Source organism: Leptonychotes weddellii, chromosome 8, assembly GCF_054177405.1.
Source record: "Leptonychotes weddellii isolate Sample4059 chromosome 8, ASM5417740v2, whole genome shotgun sequence".
Taxonomy (NCBI): domain Eukaryota; kingdom Metazoa; phylum Chordata; class Mammalia; order Carnivora; family Phocidae; genus Leptonychotes; species Leptonychotes weddellii.
Genome location: NC_138376.1, coordinates 43,904,637 through 43,926,712, shown reverse-complemented (window position 1 = coordinate 43,926,712; position 22,076 = coordinate 43,904,637). Strand labels below are relative to the sequence as shown.

At 37.0% G+C, this 22,076-nt stretch overlaps 2 protein-coding genes across 2 annotated transcripts in view; both read right to left on the bottom strand.

The window, feature by feature from the left end:
- LOC102731372 (E3 SUMO-protein ligase ZNF451) overlaps window positions 1-22,076 on the bottom strand; it is a 93,647-nt gene that overhangs the window by 55,452 nt on the left and 16,119 nt on the right. The window contains exon 2 of the mRNA XM_081827577.1: window positions 13,803-13,883. Within this exon, the coding sequence (XP_081683703.1) occupies window positions 13,803-13,883 (81 nt within the window). The remainder of the gene's footprint in view (window positions 1-13,802; window positions 13,884-22,076) is intronic.
- On the bottom strand, window positions 1,847-13,908 carry LOC145715854 (uncharacterized). Its single transcript, XM_081828462.1, has 2 exons — window positions 13,803-13,908; window positions 1,847-12,312 (listed from the first exon to the last, which is right to left on the bottom strand). Exon 2 carries the CDS (start codon window positions 12,307-12,309, stop codon window positions 10,816-10,818), a length of 1,494 nt encoding a protein of 497 aa, XP_081684588.1. The 5' UTR covers window positions 12,310-12,312; window positions 13,803-13,908; the 3' UTR covers window positions 1,847-10,815.

The window sequence follows — 22,076 nt, the reverse complement described above, 5'->3', positions numbered from 1 at the left end:
ATCCTTCATAAAGGTAGATGGAAATTTTATATCTAGAAGGAAAATAATCTGTTAGTAAATTGTATTTAACTTTTTTTCCCTCTCCAGCTTTTTCTCTCTAGAAATCCAATGACTAGCTACATTATTTTCCAAACCTAACAGAAAGAGATATTAATCATAACCAAGGCAAGTCACATTCAACAGCCTTAATGACTATCAGGAAAATATATTTTACATAGTTTTGATGTCAAACACCATGACTATTTTAAACCAAAAGCACTTAGCTAAAACATACTTAAAATTTTGTATTTTTCTTTAAATACATATATGTTTAAAACAAACTGCAAAGTACACATACTCATTTGTATTTTTAAGTGTACTTAAATTATTAAAAAGTACAATTAAGCAAATTAAAAACTGAAACTTAAAAATATTAGCTTATTCTGCTATACCTGACATTCCTCTTTTCCTGTTTGGGATGTAAGACTAAAAGACTCTTAACTTTTCCAATGACCAAGGTAATTTCTCATTGTTTAATATACTTATTTGCATGGAAGCTAATCATGTCTCAAAAGTAATTTTTACTAGAACTAGAATTTCACAGGTGGGCTTTCTTTTGGAATTCATCTACAAATGCCTGTTTCTTGAACCATTCACTCTCAATCCTTCAGAGTATTATGGTTTAAGAAGCCAAGTGCCATATACTTGCCAACTCCCCTGTGGTAGTAAAGAACTGGGCTTGGTACTGAATGCTGAGAAAATGGGCTATAATCTGTTTAACAAACTTTTTTAAGGTCTCATGAATAAATATTTTTCAAATATTAAATACCAGGCATACCTTTCATTTTAATTTTACCCTTCATCTGCTCACCCAAAAGTTGAGCTTCTAAGTCACTTCTTAACTGCCATAAACTAGCTAAACCAGTTTTCTAAAAATATTTGCCAAGATCAAGTCAAAGGAAATGTAAAATTAAAGGAGCAATTCTGCTTTTGTAAAGCAATTTCTAGATGCACAATACTGAAAAAAAGCAGGGTTTCACAGAAGAAATTATCATTTTACAATAGTTTGTGGCATTATATCATTTTGAGCCTTTTTTATAACGAGCAACTTTTTATTTTAAAATCACCGCTAATCTCTAAAAAGCACTTTAGCTTTTGAGTAACTATCAAATTTGGCATTATACAACATTACTTTTTAAATGGAAATACGAATATAGTCAAAGGATCTTCCCTTTGAAATGGACTTTCACTTCTGTACAGGGTGATATAAGCTAGGAGAAAATACTCTGTAAAAAGAGTTATCCAGAGAAGTGATCACAACAACCCAGTTCCCTATCTGACTCCCCAAAAGCACTTTTCTCGCTACAGAATAGCCAGTAATAAGTTAAGATGAATTTTGTAGGAGGTATGGGGGAGGGACAGGGAAGGGGGATATAGAGAATAATCCAAGGCAGAGGTTTATTTGTTGTTGTTATAATATCTACCTGAATGTCAGATGACACAAACTAGTCAGCGGGGCATCCAATGGAGAATGATTATTCTAGCCATTATCCTTATCTTCTGTGTAAAGAAGGGATCCCAAGTTTAAAGAAAGCTCAAAGGAGCAACCAACTGCACAAGTGGAATGAATTAACTTTGTAAATCATTAATTATAGCTATCCATCTGACCAGTGCACTTGGGTTTGAACAGAATTCCTGAAACAACTGCTTTATTCCATACAAACTCAAATTTAAAAGCCTGCTTATTATTGCCCATCCTAAAGCTGTGGTCCATAGTTTGCATTCCCAGAAGTTCTGTTTACCAGAAGCCCCTTCTGCCCAACTTATGGCTCAAACCACCCCCAAAAATAATTTTGAAAAGCAACAATTTTTCTCAAGTATTTTATATTCAAATACAGAGAGAGCAGAAGGGATAAACACAGCAAAGCAGTACAATGTTTATTTACCATCTCCAGCAGCAAAGCTTTGGAACCAGGAAACAACCCTTTTGTACAAAGCAATCATCTTCCCACCCCCAACTGGTGATTGTTTACAAATACAAAGTACACAGAACATCTGCTTTATATGGCAAACTTAAAAAAACATACATACAGATATACCCCGTTCTGTAAAGTACTTTACTCAGTTAAGAAGGCTAGTACCACCAAACCTATTAAATAAGATTCTTCCTCCTGTATTGTCTTTTGGGTAAATTGCCAATATCTATACTTATAAAAATCCCCTCCTAGGAAGAGTGACTTTGATTCTCCTTCAGTACAGGACCATAAAAAACAAAAACAAAAACACAACAAAACAAAAACATTTGGAAGTTGAGCATTTTTAAGTATCTCTGAAGTTGCAAAGGGGAATATGACTTTAACCCTGAGTGCCACTGCTATAACTCTGGCACAGAAAGAAAAAGGATGAATTATGAAGAGAAAAGGTGAAAGTGGCAACAAAAGCAAGAAAAGAAACTCAAATCACAGAAAAAACAAACAGGAAGTGGACAAAATGTGTTTTGGGTGCTGCTGGAGATACCACTGGCACAAGGTTCACGGGTCTGTCTTCAATACAACACCTCCAAACTCCAATGAAGCAACATTTTTAGAAATACCTTAATTTTCCCCAAGTCTACCCTAAATTATCTGTAAGCCAACGTACAGGGAAATGAGCCACATTTAGCTACACTGAGGACAGAATGCCAACAGGAGGTCCTGAAGTATGCAACTGTATACCCATAATGGTCTGTCACATTCCACTTCAGTGTGCTCATCCCGTTCATCTTCAGAGTTGTTCTCTACCAGTGTCTCAGTTCTTTTTCACTGCTTGAGTTGTCCCTGGGACTAGAGGTGCACTGACTGAAAGCCTTCCTTTGTCTCAGTTCAGAGAAGAAAAAGAATTGCTCTAGATGGTCACAGGGGATTTTGGTACAAAGCGAACTCCAGACAGACTACTTCTATAACCTTACAAATAATAGCCACACAAACTTGGTACACTTTGAATAGCTAGGAACCAATACATTTTCATGGGTAATTTATCCTTTCTTCAACTTAATCTTCACCAACTGTCCCCCATAAAGGCTGTTCCTTACAATTCTGAAACCAGACACAACGTTCCACATGCCTTTGCATGCACTGATTCATCTCAATGCCTGGCTACTGATTCTCCACTGGTCCAACTATCTCTTCTCCAATCATGTTGCAGACCTCAGCTTAAGTATCTGCTAAGTAAAAAAAGCTTCTCTGATCCCTCTAGATGGCCCTCTTTTGTTCAACTTCATTGCACTCATGCCTCTAAACAGGACAGTTACATCGTATTGTTATTTCTTTCTCTAAAGAGAATATACCATCTCTTATTAACTCCAGGTTCCCCCAGACCTTCCTCAGTGTCTGCCTGCACAAAGGTACTGAAAACTATGATAGAAGATTGTTGCCAACAGACACAAAGTGACAAAACAGCATCCATCAAAAATCATATACACATACCTACATAACCTAGCTCTTCATTCTACATTCTCTTTATTTCCTTGTTTATAATGAGCATTTCTTAGCCTGTACTTGAGAAAAGAGACTATTTTACTTTAAATATGCCTTTCAACGACTTAGTCCATTGATGGGCTTGTAATACAGCTTAATGGTTGAGCCTTAAAAACTGTAAACAAGGGGAACATAATCTGATGACATGAACAATTACATGCTATTAAATATACATCTTAAAATGTATCTGTATTTATATCCAATACCATCCCACAGTTATATCTACGTGTGTAGAAACAGCACACCTATGAAAGAAATCTATACTGGGCTTTTGAAATTTCAAAGTACTTCCAGGCGTTACCTCATTTGAGAGTAGGAAAACTGAGGCTCAGAAAATAAGTGACTTGCTAATACTCAGATCAAGGTCTTAGAATTTAAATACCATGTGCTTTGCACCATTCCACCTTCCTTTCTAGCCAATATCCTAAAGATGCCAGAAAAAAACGCCAAAAAAACAAATTTTGTGTATCTGAAACAAAACGGTTTAACAAAAAAGGCAGAAGAAAAAAAAAAACCAGCAAAAAAGACCCTTGACTAAAATGATCAGTGCAGAAAATGAATGGAATATATGAAACAAGCCAATGACCACACATCAAGACAATCTTAGTCCCACACAGTGAAATCTCAATGGGAAAATGAAGAGGTTAGAGTTTCTGATCTGACAAGTGAAATGACCAGGAATTAGATAATAGAAGACATCAAGTACTAAGGATGAGAGTACAGCCATAAACACAAAATTTAGGGAAGAAAAAGGTTAGTATAGATCAAATTAGCTTATCAGAGAGGTTAAGACTTGAGTTGAGCCGTGAAAAATACAAAGAGGCAGCCTAGTACACAATGCTAAACTGAGACTGTGGAGGAATAGAGTCAATATTCAAAAGCTAGGCTCCACCACTTGAGCAACATGCTTAATGATGTTTCATTTCCTCATCTGCACAATAACGGTGAATTTCTTCCTCAAGAACGCCTTGTAACTTTTGGCACACAGCGCAGTAAATGTGAGCTGTATAAATGAAAATTCTCTCCTCTACTTGCTTCCCAGGCAGGAAGACAACTGTTAGGCCCAAGGCTATCAAGGTGCTTCCAAGATCTCAAAAGGTATTTTTGCTAAAAGTAAACATGAGTTGTTACAAGCCATTAGACAAAGACCAACCTGCATGCAACTCTTGCTAAGAATCTAAATGAGGCTAACTAAACACTGACTATACTCGAACCAAGGCAGAAAGGAAGGGCTGCACACCTAACAGCAGGATGTTTAATGTAATTAAATATGTTCAAAAAAATGGAACTGAAAATTTGAGACTGTTTAGTGACTTGGAAAATGCTCCCCCCAATCACCCAGATCATGTTGCCCTAGTAATTAAAAGTGGTACAGATAAAGGGACCACAAACATGATAGTTATTATAGGATATTAGTATTAAATGCACACTAAGTAGTGTGAAACATAGCCATCACAGATAAAAGTGGGAGGTGACAAGAGGTCTAACTGTAGCCCTCAAAACTGAATGATGTGATAGAGCTACTCTTATGGGCAATGACAGAAAAGAGAAGGCGTATGATAGATAGCTGACGGGAAAAAATAGCACATGAAAATAGGTCTTATAAAGAGACTACTAACAGAACTCATTAATAACACTTGAAGCATTTAAGATCAAAGAAGAGTTTAAAATACAACTAGATATAAACCATTTACTTTCACTGCTACCAAGGAATAGACTTAGGAATATTAGAAAACTCAATACAACTTGAGAGATCTCCAAAGTCCTAAAAGAAAGTACAGACAACCTGAGAATTCTTGCTGAATTCTTGACAAGGCATTAGAAAATCCAAGAGATCATTTGAAATAGTTATCTCAATAAAATACGTAAAGCCCTTAAGACCTAGAGAAAACTGGTTAATTTTAAGATACAGTTTATGTCAGAGCTGTTCTATAACTTCATGGTGATGGGCTTAGAATTTTTTTAAGATGCAATTAACCATAAACCATATGTAGTAATACATTTGTGTGAAAACTATGCAAAATGAGAAAAATAAGACTACCATTAAATAAGAAGGCATTGAAAACTGACTGAAGTTCAAGAGCCAGGAAATAATAGTTCCAGAGACTGGACTGGCTGCTTTTTTAAAAAAGGACAAAAGAGAAAACTAGAAAATCTCTTACAATAATGCTGAAGGCATTGTATTTAAGTACACAAATACAAAGCCACATCAAATCCTGGCTAGTATTTACTGGTAGAATAAAAAATATAATCTACATCAAAGAGATTAAGGGAAGATCAGACATCCTTCTAGAAAGAGGTGTTACATAAAGGAGAAGAAAAGATCAATATAAAGAATGAAACAATTAATATGATAACATCAAAAGGACACAGTTGGACTGTGATCACTTCCAGATATACCCCACTGGAAGCAAACATATAATTTCCAGTAATAAGAAATCTCAATGGTACCAAACACTACTATAAAAAAGTTTTCATTACTATAAAGTCAAGCAAACAAAAACACAAAGTAGTACAAAAATATTATCCCATTAATCAACAGGAGAAAAAAAATTTAATAAAACAATATTCTTATCATTCATCCAGGAAGGGAAATTCCATAAAAGAATATTTTAATGGCTTACAAAACTCATTATTTCTGGAAAAATAACTAAAAGATTTGCATTCAACAGTGATCATCATCAGTTAAATAAAACTTCCGCCTGTATATTTTCTTAAGTGAAAAACGGAAGAATTAATTGGTTTCTGTATCCACAAATGGAAACTATATAGAATGGACCTGGCCAACTGATTGACATGCATAAGATGCACACAGATATCACAATCAATTATTGGACTAGCCACTAACATTAAGAATGGTAAATTTCAAAAGACAAGGAAACCTAAAACAGTGCAAGTCTGGGGCAAAATATGCCTCACGTAAAAAAAAAAAAGTTTTCAGTTATTGCAATCTTTAAACTATTTCTACAAAGTTCTAGTCCATAATTTCTAACCTTCATCAGAATCCCACTAAATTATATCCTCAAGAATAGTGAATGTGTCATTTAACTCTGTATCCAATTTTATAACTAAAAGGGATTCTGGATTGTGTCTATTCCAACCTCCTCATTTTTAGTACCTGAGAGGTTATCCTGATGTATTGGGCCCTTAAGGACATTATCAATCAGGTCACTTAGGTATCATTCAGTAAATTGTTAGTATAGTACTAATGTAATATACTAAATAGTATCCAAGTATCCTGAAAGAGTTTATGTTCCCCTCAAAATGTTATCTTGAGGGCTAAGTAAATAAATGGAATTATAAAGAAGCTGCCACGCAGTTAAAAAAAAAAAAAGTTTAAATGCAATTACACTGATAAGGAAACTGTCTCACTGTCTAAAAAGGAAGGATAAAGTGTCAGCAAATTTACTGCTTTTCCTAATATTCTTGTTTCTTCTTACCAAGTAAACACATCCACTTATCAAATATAAGTTGTGTTACCATGGCTTAGAACAAGGTTAGTTATGAGACAAATGACTCAATCCGAAAACCTAGAACGTGCAGATAGAAAACAAAGCTGCCTTAATGCTCAGGAAACTGAGCCAATCACTAATAACTAAAAAGAACTACTCTGAAGTTATTTAAATAAAGGGGGAGGGGCATACTCTACAACCTTCTGAAATGGATTAACAGTGCTATAAAGAAAACAAATTAACATTCAGAAGGAGAGTACATTTAGTGCAATTGTACAGATGATGAATAAACTACAAGATTAAAAAAAATCACTGTACAGAACTCACATAAATATCACCAGCAACATATGCAAGACATCAAAATGTTAAGTTTTAAACAATAGGGTGAAATTTAAAAAGGCACTTCATATAACAATGGAAACAGTTTCTCTGTACACAATAACTGCAAGAAATCATATTGTCTTCACATACATTTCATGTCTAGTGGAGAAATAACATTTTGAAGAAAAAGGATCATTAGACGCATCCCCATTGAGAATACCAAATCATTAAATTTGCAATTATCCCAAAGCTTCCTAGAAAATCTAGAGATATTTAAACCTCCAAGGTTTACCTAATGGAGCTTCCTGTGGCAGGCACAGTATGAAAACTTAACATCTAATTTTGAATTCCGTATGCTTTAGGGGTTGTCTCCCTACATCAAGTCCCCTTTTTAACACCATCATCATCCAAGTGTACCAGAGAAAGATTTTAAAATAAACAGATTAGGATATTGTTTCTTCTGCAATCAAGAGACCAACTCATCTATAGCTAAAAGCTGTTCCCATTCTACTGCATTCTGAGACAGTCCCCACTCAACAAATCCCTTTCAGAAGTTATCTACTTGATCAACAATTCGATGATTCCGCAATATCTTTCCACTTTTAGGAAAATTTTCTGGAGATGTTTGCGCTTATCAGTGAGAGAGTGGTAAAGCAATGTTACTTTAATACTGAGCAACATAAATAACACAAGAGGAAGAGAACAGCAATGCTGTTTTATAAATATTTAAGGAGGAGCTACACAATGTAAACACAGCAAACACTAGTGAACTGTGCACTTAAAAATGGTTAAGGTGGTAAATTTTATGTTGTCTTTTTTCTGACCACAATTCAAAACAAAAAATTTAAAAGGAGCATGTTAAGCGGAAATGCCATTGCAGTTTCAGAGAATCACATCTTCAAGCATCATTTACTTTGGTTTAGATTTTGGGAAATAAGAGTACCTCAAAAATCAACACATTTGTAACCCAGTATCTAATTCAGGGAAAGAAAGGGGAGAAATGGAAAAGTGGGAACAGACTTAAGTAGCCTTGGCTAATTAGGAACAACTATGCAGCCACATAGAACAGTTCCAAGGTCTTCTCTCTCCAGTAAGTTCACCTGTGACTATTCCTTTCATAAAAAACCTACAGTGCCAGGGCGCCTGGGTGGCTCAGTCATTAAGCGGCTGCCTTCGGCTCAGGTCATGATCCCAGGGTCCTGGGATCGAGCGTCGCATCGGGCTCCCTGCTCCGCGGGAAGCCTGCTTCTCCCTCTCCCACTCCCCCGCTTGTGTTCCCTCTCTCAGTCTCTGTCAAATAAATAAATAAAATCTTAAAAAAAAAACAAACAAAAAACCTACAGTGCCATGTCAAGGGCACATGAGACTGCTTGACTGATGTGATATATACTGTAAACTATAAAAATCTATGATTTTTTTAGGCCCTTGTTAAAGGTAGTTAATCAATGCTCTTCTAGAGTTTAATTTGGAAGAGTTTCTACATCAATGACATGGACCTAAAAAAGGCAGAAGTAAAACACTGTGGAAAATATACAAAAATAAAGGTAAATGCTAACTCTAGATATGACTTGACCAAATTTGCTTGCAAGACGATTTCCTATATCAAGCCTGTTGTTTAGGCTTAATCTAAAAATAGGACCAATACAGTACTCTGAAATTATCTGACAAAATAAAATAGCTTCTTCTAAGTAGGGATGCTTGCGTCTTCAACCTCTAGCACAAATAGGGAGAGAAAGAGAAGTAGTAAAAAGGGTGAAGATAGTTACAATGGAGGGGGAATGAGCTTCAACCATCAAAAAGTGGGGCACTAGGGAAAATGTCAGTCACCACTGTGCAAGAACTATGGCAAGAAACAGAAACCACACGAACCCTAAAACAGTGTTATATTCCACTAACAGTAGACCCAAAATATTTTGATCAAGCAGATGAAATAAATGAAGATGTTTGACAAATCAAGTTACAAAATTTTAAGTCTGTTGATAAAAAAACTTTTTTTTGGCTGCCAAGCAAATAATATTAGGTGATGTATTCAGACCCCTCAAACTTGACACTTTCTCCATTTTTGAAGTCATGCTGTGAAAACGAGGATCTAAGGGCTGGTATACTGTACAGCCACTGCCTTGAGATTAAAAAGATACTGTGGGATATACAACTGAGGTATCTGCTGCCAGTTCCAGAATTGTGAAGAACTATTAATGGAACCAACTGGGAGCAAAATGATAAGTCGTCTCTCGTGATAAGAGTCTGACTAGATTAAGGGACCAGTAAACCAAGAACATGTTGTTGAAGTCTTGATTTCAGACTTTTAAGAAATCTCTAATGGATATCATCATGTACATAGATATCCAGAAACAGAGCTGTGTGAGATGTTCTCTTTATGACATCCACAGTAAGACTCTTAACACTTAAGGATTCTCAGTATCATCTAGTTTGATGGCATCCCTCTTTCTTTATTTCAGTAAGAGGACCAGATTGTCAGGCATGTTTGGAATTCTCTTATAGAGTTCAGATTTGCATGCCTGGATGGTATAACATCCTTTATATCCAGGGCACTAATGTACGTATCTTTTTTGTGTTTAGAGTGATGAATTATCAAGCTCAAAAAAGTTAATTGATTAGAAGGTAGGTTTGTTTAAGGAGGTCATCTTGGTGAAAGGCCCAGAATATCCTGAGAGAACACCATGACTGGGTCTCACAGCTTCTTTACATCTGAGAGCTTGATAGGATGGAGACTTAGGCGTGATGGTAACAAAGAATTCTCTCACATGTAGCTCTGAGTGGTAATGACACGGTAGCCATCAGTCTCGATAGATAGTTACTGTGAAAATTTCTAGAGATGTTACAGGTAGGAAAGTCTTTTTCCAGCTGGTGTCCACAGTAGACCTGTAACATCTAGCCATCCCACTGGAACCAAACTGGATTTGGCAAAATTTTATTTGTATTCCAGTTCTTGACATACAGCTTCATGTTGATTCTGAAGTCTGAGAGAGCTTGAGAGTAGGATGGACTCTTGATAAGTTGATCATCCTGACATAAACAGAGTACAACAGACTTGTCATTTTGTGAAGATCTGACAAGCTGACGCCTGAACAAGGAAGCACTGATGACCTAAAAACGAAGGATCTGCCTCTGGTATTAGTAAACAAAGATCTAACAGTAGGTTATTTCCAGACCCCAAATCGGCCAGTCCTCAGTTTATCAGTAAGATTTTCCTGAGGAACAAATCTTTATATTTTTCTTTAATCACAAGAGGATTCAGATTCCTGAGTACCCTCCTCTGAACTTATTCTGGACCAGAAATAATGGGTAAACCTTTGTCCAACCCAACTTAGATGAAAGTCTCTACTGCTCACTTGGCCAATAAAACATGAGTCTCTTTATTATATACTTCATTTGAAAAGTCTAGAATTTAAATGTTAGCTGTGATAATTCCAGACATGCATCAGTTTCTGAGGTGACCTCCTACCTGTAGATCCTGTTTGAGTGGGGAATAGCAAGTAAAATAGTTAGGATCTTGGATGACTATGCTGCTGAACGCAAACAGGCTATTAATTCTTGTACCCATGGCGTTCGGGGGATTCTCCCTTTTTTCTGTATCTATAGGGGTGGTTTCGAGGTTTGTACCAATCTCCTTTGGAATACCCTCTATTGTGATAATGTGCTTTCTGATCATGACTATAAAAGTATCGATGTTGGTTATAGTATTTGTTGTGGTCTCTATAGTCATTTTCTTTAATACTGTTTTCTTCTGCAACAACAGCATTCACATCTTGTCCAAAGAGGGAAGTACCATCAAAGGGCAAGTGTGATATCTTCTCCTGGGTTTTCTTAGTGAGAGATGTAAGGCGGAGCCAGGCTTGTCTTCTGTAGTCTATTGCCATTGCCATAACTCTGACTACAGAATCCATTATGTCCCTAGTAGTACAAAGCTGCCAAAGGCCTGCATCCATACCATCAGATATTATACATCTTGCTTTTCCACGATCAAACTCTGGGTCATGAACCAGATCCTCCATATCTTCCCAGAGTTTACGCTGATATTGAGTCATATAGGCCATGTAGCTAGCAGCTCGGGCTGCAATGGAAGCTGCATGGTAGAATCTACAACCCATGACCTCCATTTCTTTTGAGGTAGAATCTAGAGGAGATGTTGTGCTTCCTCTTTTGCTGTGCTCTAATGCTTCTACAATAGGGCCCTCAGCTGGTGGATTTGGTTGGAAAGGAGAGGTATCCTTGGCCACAGGATATACCCTGTGCCCCATGAAGGAAGAAGGATGGCAATCAGCAGGGTCTTTAAAAACCTCAGTGGTGGCAATTCTCAGAAGAGGATGCAATGGAGGAACCAAACGTTTCTTAGAGGTCACATAATCAGGCTTCCCTTCACACGATTCTGCTTCAGACTGTAACGTTACTCTCTTTATAACACCTCTCTGTTCCATTCTTTTCAAAAGACCTGTGAAACTAGACTGACTGGGGTCAGTTGGCTGCCCTTTGTCATCAGCTGAGGGGGATTTGCAGTCAGCTTCTTCATCAACTGTGGATAAATTTTCATCCTTGGAGGTGGAGATATCCCATGGCACTGAGGAGTTCTCACTTGGCCTAGAATGATGAAATCTAAAACAGCTCCTAGACTGCAGATCACGGATCACTCGGGACATCTCAGCCACTTGTGTCTGAAGATAAAGGATGGCATCCTGTCCATGCTGTGAAACTGAAGAAGACTCTACAGGTAAATCCTCCTTGACCTCTGAAGAGGCCAAAGATTCTTGGGGGACCAGAACTGGAGATGAAGGCTGAGTCTGATAATTTTGTGATGGTTTAAGTGTCTCTGTCTCAGAGATCTTAATATCTGAATTATTTTGATCATTTTTCTGGTTCTCCAATGGGTTCTCAACAGAAGAAGGTTGAGAAACTATCCTTTGTGGACTGCTGGTGCAACTCCCAGAGGAGGAGCTGCTGTCTCCAATGGGAAGAGGAACACTGCAGCTAGAGCACATTTCTGGGCGATGATTCTCAGAGGATGGCACCTTAGACTCAGGCATTCTCTGGGTTATCCACATGAACAAGAAAACCAAGGAAGAAAAAAAAATGCTTTTAATATGTTAACTTTCAAGTGCAGAGATGCATGTCCAGTAAGTAGAACTCAATTTTTTAAATTATTATAACAACAATGAAAGATGCAATCCACTACAGATCAGCAAGGGGATCAGAGAAGTCAAATCCACAAGCTTCACTACCCAAAAACCCAATACCAACTATGGCCATTAATGTGGCACTCTGTCTATGAAAAAAGAGAGTGAAAACAAGCCCAGTTCAAGTGCTGCCATCCTGGCCTGCTGCTTGGTCCCATGCTAGGATAAGAAGAGGTGGTGAGACTACTGGTGATTAAAAAAATCCCATTCAATGTATGTAAGTCAACAAGTAGAAGCTAAAAATGGTACAGAGAACTTGGGAAAAGTTCCACTGAGAACAAAAAATATTTCTAAAAGTCCCCACTGCAGAGTCACTTTTAAGCCCCTTTAAAATTTTCTCCTGTTCAGTCTCCATGCATAACAAAACCTTCCAGTTGCATAGTCCTACTTTATTGCTCGTAGTTTCCAAGGAGCTTACATTATGTATTTTTTACCTCATTTTGTCCTCACAACAACCCTGTGAGGTAGGTATTACTCTTATTTGATAAAGAAACTAAGGTTAAAGGCTTCCTAATTTATCCGAAGTCACAGAATTAATAAGGAGTAAAGCTCAGACTAAAACCTACGTATACTGATTCCAAGTCCAAGTCTCAATCCCCTGTATCATAGAGAAAGAAGTTTTCTGGCCACCTTGAACAAGAGCCAGGAGTTCTCAACCCATCAAGAAAATAGCCCATTAACAGAAATTTGGGCTAAGACAAATGAAAGACAAGATTGCTACAAAGGGCTCAGCTAGTTTGATTCTCAGAGTAAGGGAAGTATTAGTTTAAGGGTCAAACCCACAACTAAAAAAATCACAGGTAAGAAAAAAAAACTTTAAATATGTGAGGGATAAACAAGGTTAAAAGGAATGATGACTGAAATACTACGCCACCTAAACCCTTTCCCACATTCCATTTCCTAAAGGATCTTCACATATCCTTCCTTCCAAGGTAAAACAAACTTTCTGTGGCCAGGTGGTTCTGGAAGAAAAGGATCCAGTTATACATGGCACCTGAGGAGAGACAGGAAAGGAGAAGGGGAGAAGGGCACAAGGAGCCAAGAAGCTTGCAGTTTTTATTCCATTTTCCTTTTATCAGATACCATCTTCAAGGCTTAGAACTTTCCTGTGTCGTGTTATCCTTTCACATCCTCACTGAAAGTAAAGAAACAAAACTGGAAGTAGGAGATATTTTGGGCCAGGACTCACTGGACACCTTTGTGGTTCATTCTACAGAAATGGGCCATTCTCTAAAATACTATAGCTCCTAAAAACAGCGATCATTGACTTGATAACTCTCTTTAGGCAATGTCTTTTAAATCACAGAAGTGAAAGAAATGCAAATCAAATATAATGTACTTACATCACTATGAGAGGTGCTAGGTTCTTCATCATCACTGCTGACCAGATCAATGTATTCAAGAACAGGTCTTAATGGTCCTTCCTATGAAAGAATTGAGCAAATTAACAAATCATTTATAGTTATTCAAACTAAACTAGTCATTTAAAACATCCCATTTTTGGTTGGGATTGGCAAAAATTCCTCTAAAGAAGAAGCCTATGGGTGGCAGTAAGTAATGAGAACAAAGAGAAAAATATTCAGATACATGCATAAGAAACGATAAGATCTAAGAGTTTAAACCTCGGTAGAATATTACGACAATGTTGATTTTTTTGAGGAAAAGATTAATAATAAAGGAACACTGCTACAAGGACACAGATAGCAGATAGTATGATTCAATGCTTTTTAGATGGGATGAGTATTAATTATGTTAGATAACCAAGCTCAAAAACATGCAGTTCTTTGACTAACAGTTCAGCTTTATCTCCCACTCCTATAGTCAAACATCAAACCTGATTCTTCATCCTCTTTGGAACCATTCTGACTGCATCACAGACCAGGCCTTGAATGCTAGGCCTAAATGCCTAGATTTTATTCTACAGGCAAAAGGGAATCAATAAATACAAAGACAGGAAAAACATGAGAGCTGTGCTTTAAATAGATTAATCACACAGACAAGTATGGAAAATGGGGAAAGCAGGATAATCAATCAGTCCAATAATACAAAACTAAAATAATGGCAAAGAGAATATGTTGTGGTACACATACAAGAGAATACATGGGTAGAATGAGGAAAAAAAGATAGGCTATAAAAAAACACCCCCCCCCCAAACAAAACCAAACCCCAACAATAAGAAGGAATCAAAAAAGTCCTTAAAGTTTCACCCTTGGGCAACTGGAAGGATACTAATGCCATTTAGTATAAATCTGGAATACAGAAACAGGAAGCTGACATTCTTTTAGACATAATGGGCTGATGTACCAGTGGTACCCAAAAGTAACTGGCAGATAGCTGGAAATCCAGGGCTGTAATCTGGATGTATGAACACAGCTAGATAAACAGATTTGGGAGTTGCTCCCCTAAAAGACTAAACTGAAACTGTGACAGAGCCAACAAAGAAAGCAAAGAGGAGAAAGAAGAGATTTAAGAAGGTTCTCGAGAAAATGCCGGAATTTTAGGGACTCAGGAAGAACTGCTAAGCAGGTAATCAGGGACTGGAGAAGAATCGGGAATGCATAAATTCAAAGAAGCTAGAGAAAACCTCAACAAAAAGTTGTCAATGCTAATGTGGCCCAAAATGCTGACAACCAAAAAAACTGCCACTGAATGTGGCAACAAGATTTTTAAAATGCCTGAGAGCAACTTTTAATAAAGTAGCAAGCATACAGAAGCTACGCTCTAAAAAAATTAAGTAGAAAATGAAGCAGTAGGGGCACCTGGCTGGCTTAGTCAGCAGAGCATGCAACCTCATCTTGGGGTTGTGAGTTCGGGCCCACACTGCATGTAGAGATTATTTAAAAATAAAATCTTAAAAAAGAAAAAGAGGCAGTAAAAGCCATGAGTAAAGAATATTATTTTTAAAAATCTAGTATGTTGAGAACAAGAGTAAGGAACATAGGAGGCGAATTCAGCTGAGGGAGAGATTTCTTAAGATGCAGAAAGCTGACTGTTGGCAAACCAAAGTGATATATTTAGTGTAAAAACTAACAGAAAAAGAATAGAGTCAGAAGACAGAAGCTAAGATCTAGTTAAAGATCCTCTTCCTGAGAAGAGGCATCCAGTCTCAAACGTAACTTGTTTCTCTCTTAGGCTACAACTTCTCCCCAAGCAGAAAACTGCTATCCTTTCAGACAGGTTTTATCTAGCCACTAAAATAAAACCAGAGAGCAGAACTTCTGGGCAGGGATCATGTAATAAATAATTAAGATTTTTGCATGAGCTGTAAAAGTGGAGGTTTAAAAAAGAGGAAAAGAGGGAAAGAGTAGTTTCCAATTACGATCAACAGAGATGAACCACCTACCTTAAGACTAAAATATACCACTGCTATGGGAAATATCATACATTCAATCCAAAAAGAAAGTAGAGGAGTGCCTGGGTGGCTCAGACGTTAAGCATCTGCCTTCGGCTCAGGTCATGATCCCGGGGTCCTGGGATCGAGCCCTGCATCGGGCTCCCTGCTCAGCCAGGAGCCTGCTTCTCCCTCCCCCACTCCCCCTGCTTGTGTTCCCTCTCTAGCTGTCTCTCTCTCTCTCTCTCTGTGTCAAATAAATAAATAAGAATTAAAACAAACAAACAAAAAACACAAAAAGAAAGTAGAAGAAGTAAAAATATGATAGCTTCTCCTGTTCATATAATCACATTACATTTTGTCTCTTCAAGAAATGTACGTCCATAGAAACAGCACACCAAGAAAGTCTCAGGTTATCAGAAATACACAGAGGTGGGGCAGAGAAAGCTTCCATGAACAGACAGAGAAAAAAGGGAGATGAAAGAAGGTAATAGAATATAAAGCAAAAAGTAGAATGGGGAAAAACAAATAAACAAGAAAACCCCCCCAAAACAAAAAACCAGAATAAGGAAAATGGTCACAGATGGGATTTAAAAATAGCTGCAGAAATAGTAGAAAGGACAAGAGCAGGGAATGATGAGAGAAGACTATTAGAAATTTACTACTGGGGTCAACCATTAGACTAATATGAAACCATTTCTGAACTACTGAAAAGTAACTTCATGATTCACACTAATTAAAAGAATAAAAAGAACCAAGATAGAAAAACCAAAAATGAGAAAAAGCAAGAGTCATTTAAAATACTTATTCATTCACTCAACAAATAATTGTGAACTTATAAGTGAAAGAGTGGTAGAAGATGAAGACACATATTTGAGACCACCAAAAAGGCAGAGGCTGGGTTAAAAAGAGAAGTATCCCAAAGGAAAATATTACTCAGAAGCAAACACTCTACACTTTAGCTAATTTTCACACTGGATACGGGAAAAGTTTTACCATAATGACTTAAAGAATCAAAACATTTTAGTATTCCATTTATTTTACTACTAATCAATAACATTTGTCATTGCTGTATGGGCTCTATACAGGCACTGTGCTGAACTTTTCATATATATTATTTCATTTAATCCCTAATTACTTTACAAGGTGAAATAGTGAATTATTACTATTATTCCATTTAACAAATGAGAAAACTAAGTGAGCTACACCTGGTTCTCTAAATATGTAACTGGCTGTGTGGTCATTATAATTCTGAGGCTAAGTTCAAAGTATACATACTACTATTTGGGGGGGGAGGGGCGCGCCTGGGTGGTTCAGTGGGTCAAGTGTCTGCCTTCAGCTCAGATCATGATCCCAGGATCCTGCCCAGCTCCACATCACATCAGGCTCTGCAGGGAGCCTGCTTCTCCCACTCCATCTACCTGCAGCTCCCCCTACTTGTGCACTCTGTCAAATAAATAAATAAAATCTTAAAAAAACAATTTTTTTTTAAATTTTATTTTTAAGTAATCCCTATATCCAACATGGGGCTTGAACTCACACCCCCAAGATCAAGAGTCGCATGCTCTACTAATTGAGCCAGCCAGGAAACCCTACATACTATTTTTATTTTTTTTTAAAGATTTTATTTATTTGACAGAGAGAGACAGCGAGAGCAGGAACACAAGCAGGGGGAGTGGGAGAGGGAGAAGCAGGCTTCCCGCTGAGCAGGGAGCCCGACGCGGGGCTCGATCCCAGGACCCTGGGATCATGACCTGAGCTGAAGGCAGACACTTAACGACTGAGCCACCCAGGCGCCCCCCTACATACTATTTTTAAATCAATGCCTTATTATCTAAGTTTTTGAGATACTTTGTATTCCTTCAATAAGAGAAAATGGACTTACTGCTTTGTCCCCAACTCTGAATAACTCATAACACTAACCAAAAAGTAAGTTATTAATTCCCCCCAAAAATGTTTATTATATAAATGTCAAACATGGTTTCTTAAAATGTTTATAATGACTGCTTATGTTCTTAACAAGTATAAATTCATGTAGTCCTCCAACTAAAGGTATTTTATTTGAATTTGCTCCATCAACCAGTAAACCATCATTCTTCTCATCCGTTTTGTACCAATAACAAAATCAAGGGATTCTACTCCCCAAGGCCACATAATTAGGGCTAGGAGCACAGGCACAAGCAAAATAGTTTAGGAACACAGCTGAATTAATATTCTAAGTTAAAAAAAATTTTTTTCTAATGACACAAAAAGCTTTCACTCCTGTCAGAAAAATGATTCTCATACAAAGCCAGACACCAATTACCTACTACTACAGTTGACCTTTGAAGAACATGAAGGTTATGGGCTCTGACCCTCCCTCCCACCACACAGAATTGAAAATCTACATGTAACTTTTGACTCCCCCAAAATGTAACTACTAAAAGCCTACTCTTGACTGGAAGTCTCAACAGTAACAGTTAATACATATTTTGTATGTTGTATATATTATATACTGTATTCTTACAATAAAGCTAAAGTATTATGGAAATCATAAGGGAAATATATTTAAAGTACTGTAAAAAATCTTATCTGCATACAAGTGGACCCATGTAATTCAAACCCATGTTGCTCGACGGTCAAGTGTAAGTGGATGTCAATACACTAAGATATGGTCTATAAGAAATGTAGTTTACCCCAGTCTAAAACAAAGAATATGGATTTGAGCATAGATGCACAACTCTAATCTAAAACCTTAAATATAGGGGCGCCTGGGTGGCTCAGTCGTTAAACGTCTGCCTTCTGCTCAGGTCATGGTCCCAGGGTCCTGGGGTCGAGTCCCACATGGGGCTACCTGCTCAGCGGGAAGCCTGCTTCTCCCTCTTCCACTCCCCTGCTTGTGTTCCCTCTCTCGCTGTCAAATAAATAAATAAAATCTTTAAAAAAAAAAATTAAATAAATAAAACCTTATATATAATACATTTTTTTTGATATATTTCCATATATAGAAGTTAGGGATATAGTTTACTTCTGTAGTCCTACCCAGTTCAAAAATTTCGAATGGTTCCCAACTGACTACTTTAAGTTCAAATTTAGGCCACAGCTCAAGATCTACACTATCCGGCCCACTCTTTCTCTTCTACTTAAAAAATTTTTATCCTCCAGAACTACACATAATCCTCTCTGCTTTTCCCATTTTGATGCTTTCCTTATTTCTTTTCAAAATGCGCTTTTAAATACAAATACTAAATGTTATTTATGCCAAAAAGTCTGCCTTTTTTAAAAATAGCACCATGTACTTTTTATAAAAGAACTACTTTCTACTAGAACTTTTTTTTTTTTTTTAAGATTTTATTTATTTAGTCAGAGAGAGAGCACATGCGCAAGCAGGGGGAGCAGCAGAGGGAGAAGCAGGCTCCCCCCCAAGCAAGGAGCCTGATGCAGGACTCGATCCCAGGACTCTGGGATCACAACCTGAGCCAAAGGCAGTTGATTAACCGACTGAGCCACCAAGGCGTCCCTCTACTATAACTATTTACACAGTTCTCATCACCTATTTTATCTCCCACATTGAAATATGGACACTTATAGGTAGGATATATTTCCAATTAATCTTTGTAGTTCTAGAGTACTTCCTTCAGGACTTTGCATATCATGAGTTCCAACATTATTTTTATTTATTGACCTAATTACAGGCCCAAGACACCCAGCCAAAAGATACCTTGATACTTTTGCCCATGACCCCTTTCTACTGTAGTTAAAGTATTATCCTTTCACCTACGTGCTTCTGAAGTTATTTATGAAATTACACCTTGATTTTCTTCACTATTTCTACATGCTCAATGATTTCACATAATACCAATAACCTTGGCTGAAACCTAAATCTCATGTGCTATTACTGAGATTACAATACGTTGTCTCAGCAGTTTTTGTATCTTTGTATCTAAAGCAGCACTGTGAAAATGTCATCAGCTCTTAGCTAAAATAAGTTTTCTGGGAGTAAAAAACTAAAATATCTGCAGTTTCAAAGACAGAAAGATGGTGGCTGAATAAGGGATCAGAGAGGTATTCTCACTCTTGGAAAACTTGCATTCACATCACTTCACTTTAACAAAAAACCTACATTAGTACCCATTTTCACTAACTGAAGGAAAACTGAAGAGGATTTGAGCTTATACAAAAAAAAAAAATTTAAAAAGCCAAACTACTGTACAGTGTTTGTCTTGTTGCACCCCAACATGCACCCCAAGCAGCAAGAGTAGCACAGCCAAGCAAGCTCCTTCCCCGGGAACTAAACTCAGCATCTCACTGCCACAGCTTTGAATTATCTGCAAGCACCTGTACCATATCTTGATTTATTTTGTGCATCCGTTAGCAAGATGTGTCCTAAGGTATCAAAAAAGCCTAAAAGGGGTTATTTTTTTGGTCTGGAAATGCTAAAAAATTTTCCATATAAATTAATGGTAATTGCTTCTTCACTTTATGCCATCTTAGTTTAAGAAAGTTTTCAGAGGTTTCAAAGATTTCTACTTTCCAATAGTGGGGTGCGGGGCAGGGGGTGGGTGGAGACACACCTATACTACTTAAGAGAAAATGAGAGCAAAATCTTGACGTTTTTGTTACGGTAACATTCTCATTTGAGATCACAAAGTTACTGGCTTTGCAAAATCAAACAGTACACTTACAAATAGTGCAGTTCTCTGTATGTACATTTCAAAAAAAAAAAAAAAATTTAAATGAAAGAACTCATTTTTGCACCTCCACATCCTTATTATTCCTTCCCTTCAGCATGCTGTTTGGTTCCAGATACTATATATTTTGCAAACCACATAAAGACTGCTGTGCCACCATGTGGATTAAAGATGGGAAAATTAGATTAATGAGAGTGAACTAAGAAATTCAAACCAGAGTAAATCAAGAAGCAACACCATAATGTCCTTTTTGTATCTGAAGAAATCTTAAGCAAAGAACAGTTTGTTACCTTTACTGCATAAGCATTACCTGAAGGAGTCAAGTATTAGTTTACAGAAAGAAGCAGAAGGCTCTGTCTCTGAATTTATTTTGAAATAGAATTAAGGTTTCATTAATTATCATTTAAGTGTTATCACTAAAAATGTAGAAGAAATGTTTTTAATAGGTTTCTTCTACTACTGTAATTGCACTTATTACATATAATTCTTCATTTGCACTATCAGAACTTTGAACCTTCCTTTGCCAACCCCTAGGGATAAACAGAAGATGTTGGATCGAGATGAATACACAATGCATTGATTGTATATTTTTTATTCTTCAGGCAAAGATACACAGATTCTCTACATTTAAAATTTAAAAGACTATTTAAAACTTAAGAATATTTTAAACTTCAGCTTAATACCTTATTAAGCTTATTCATCCAAGTTATACTATAATTTTTCACTCTGCAAGTACCAAAAAAAGGTTTCAAATCTTTTTATTAATTCCATCTGTGATTCTCAAAGCAAGGCCCATAGTTTATAAAGTATGTCATTCTTTTATTTGCACAAAATATCAAGATAAATATTCTCCAAATATACCAATATTCAGAAACCTGAAATATTTGTCCTAAGGAACATGGAATCCCATTACCAACATACTTTAGTCCACCGTGAAGAAGGGGCAGGATACAATTCAATTCACCCCCATCCCGGAAATCCTTCTAAGTTAAAATGAGGACAGAGAACACCTGAAGCTAATGTAACATTATATGTTAACTATACTGGAATTGAAATAAAAGGACAAAGCACAATACGCACTGGCAATGGTGAAGAAAGCTCCCACACACACACACACACACACACAAAATCTTGTGAAAGACTCCTAAATAAACCCATTAAACCACAGAACAACAATAGATCACCACAACGGCCCCTTGTTGGGGTATGTAAAGGATATCATTTAATAACCAGCTTAACAAAGTGCCCCAAATCAATGAACACAAATACACATCCGACAATCTATTAAAGAAAAATTATACACCTTTAACAGCAAACCTCAACTAATCACTGGTTTGGAGAAGTTTTTAGCTGGCTAAGATACCACTTTAAACAGAGCCTTTGCAAAACTTTACAGTTTTGGGTGAAAACCATCCCCAAATACATCATAACCCCCTCTCCCCTAAACCAAGGCTTTACAAAGCATGGTTCACAGATTCATATTTCCTTTCATTTGTTCCAAAGTGAAGATTCCTGGGTCCCACCTGCAGATTCTGATTCAGTCGGTGTGGAGTGAGGCCCAGGAATCTGCACATTTACACCTCCTAATGCTTAGAGACCACTGTCCCAAAGGGAAG

Excerpts from the sequence above, each read along its gene's own strand:
- LOC145715854 (XM_081828462.1), bottom strand. The coding sequence starts at position 12,309 with ATGCCTGAGTCTAAGGTGCCATCCTCTGAGAATCATCGCCCAGAAATG.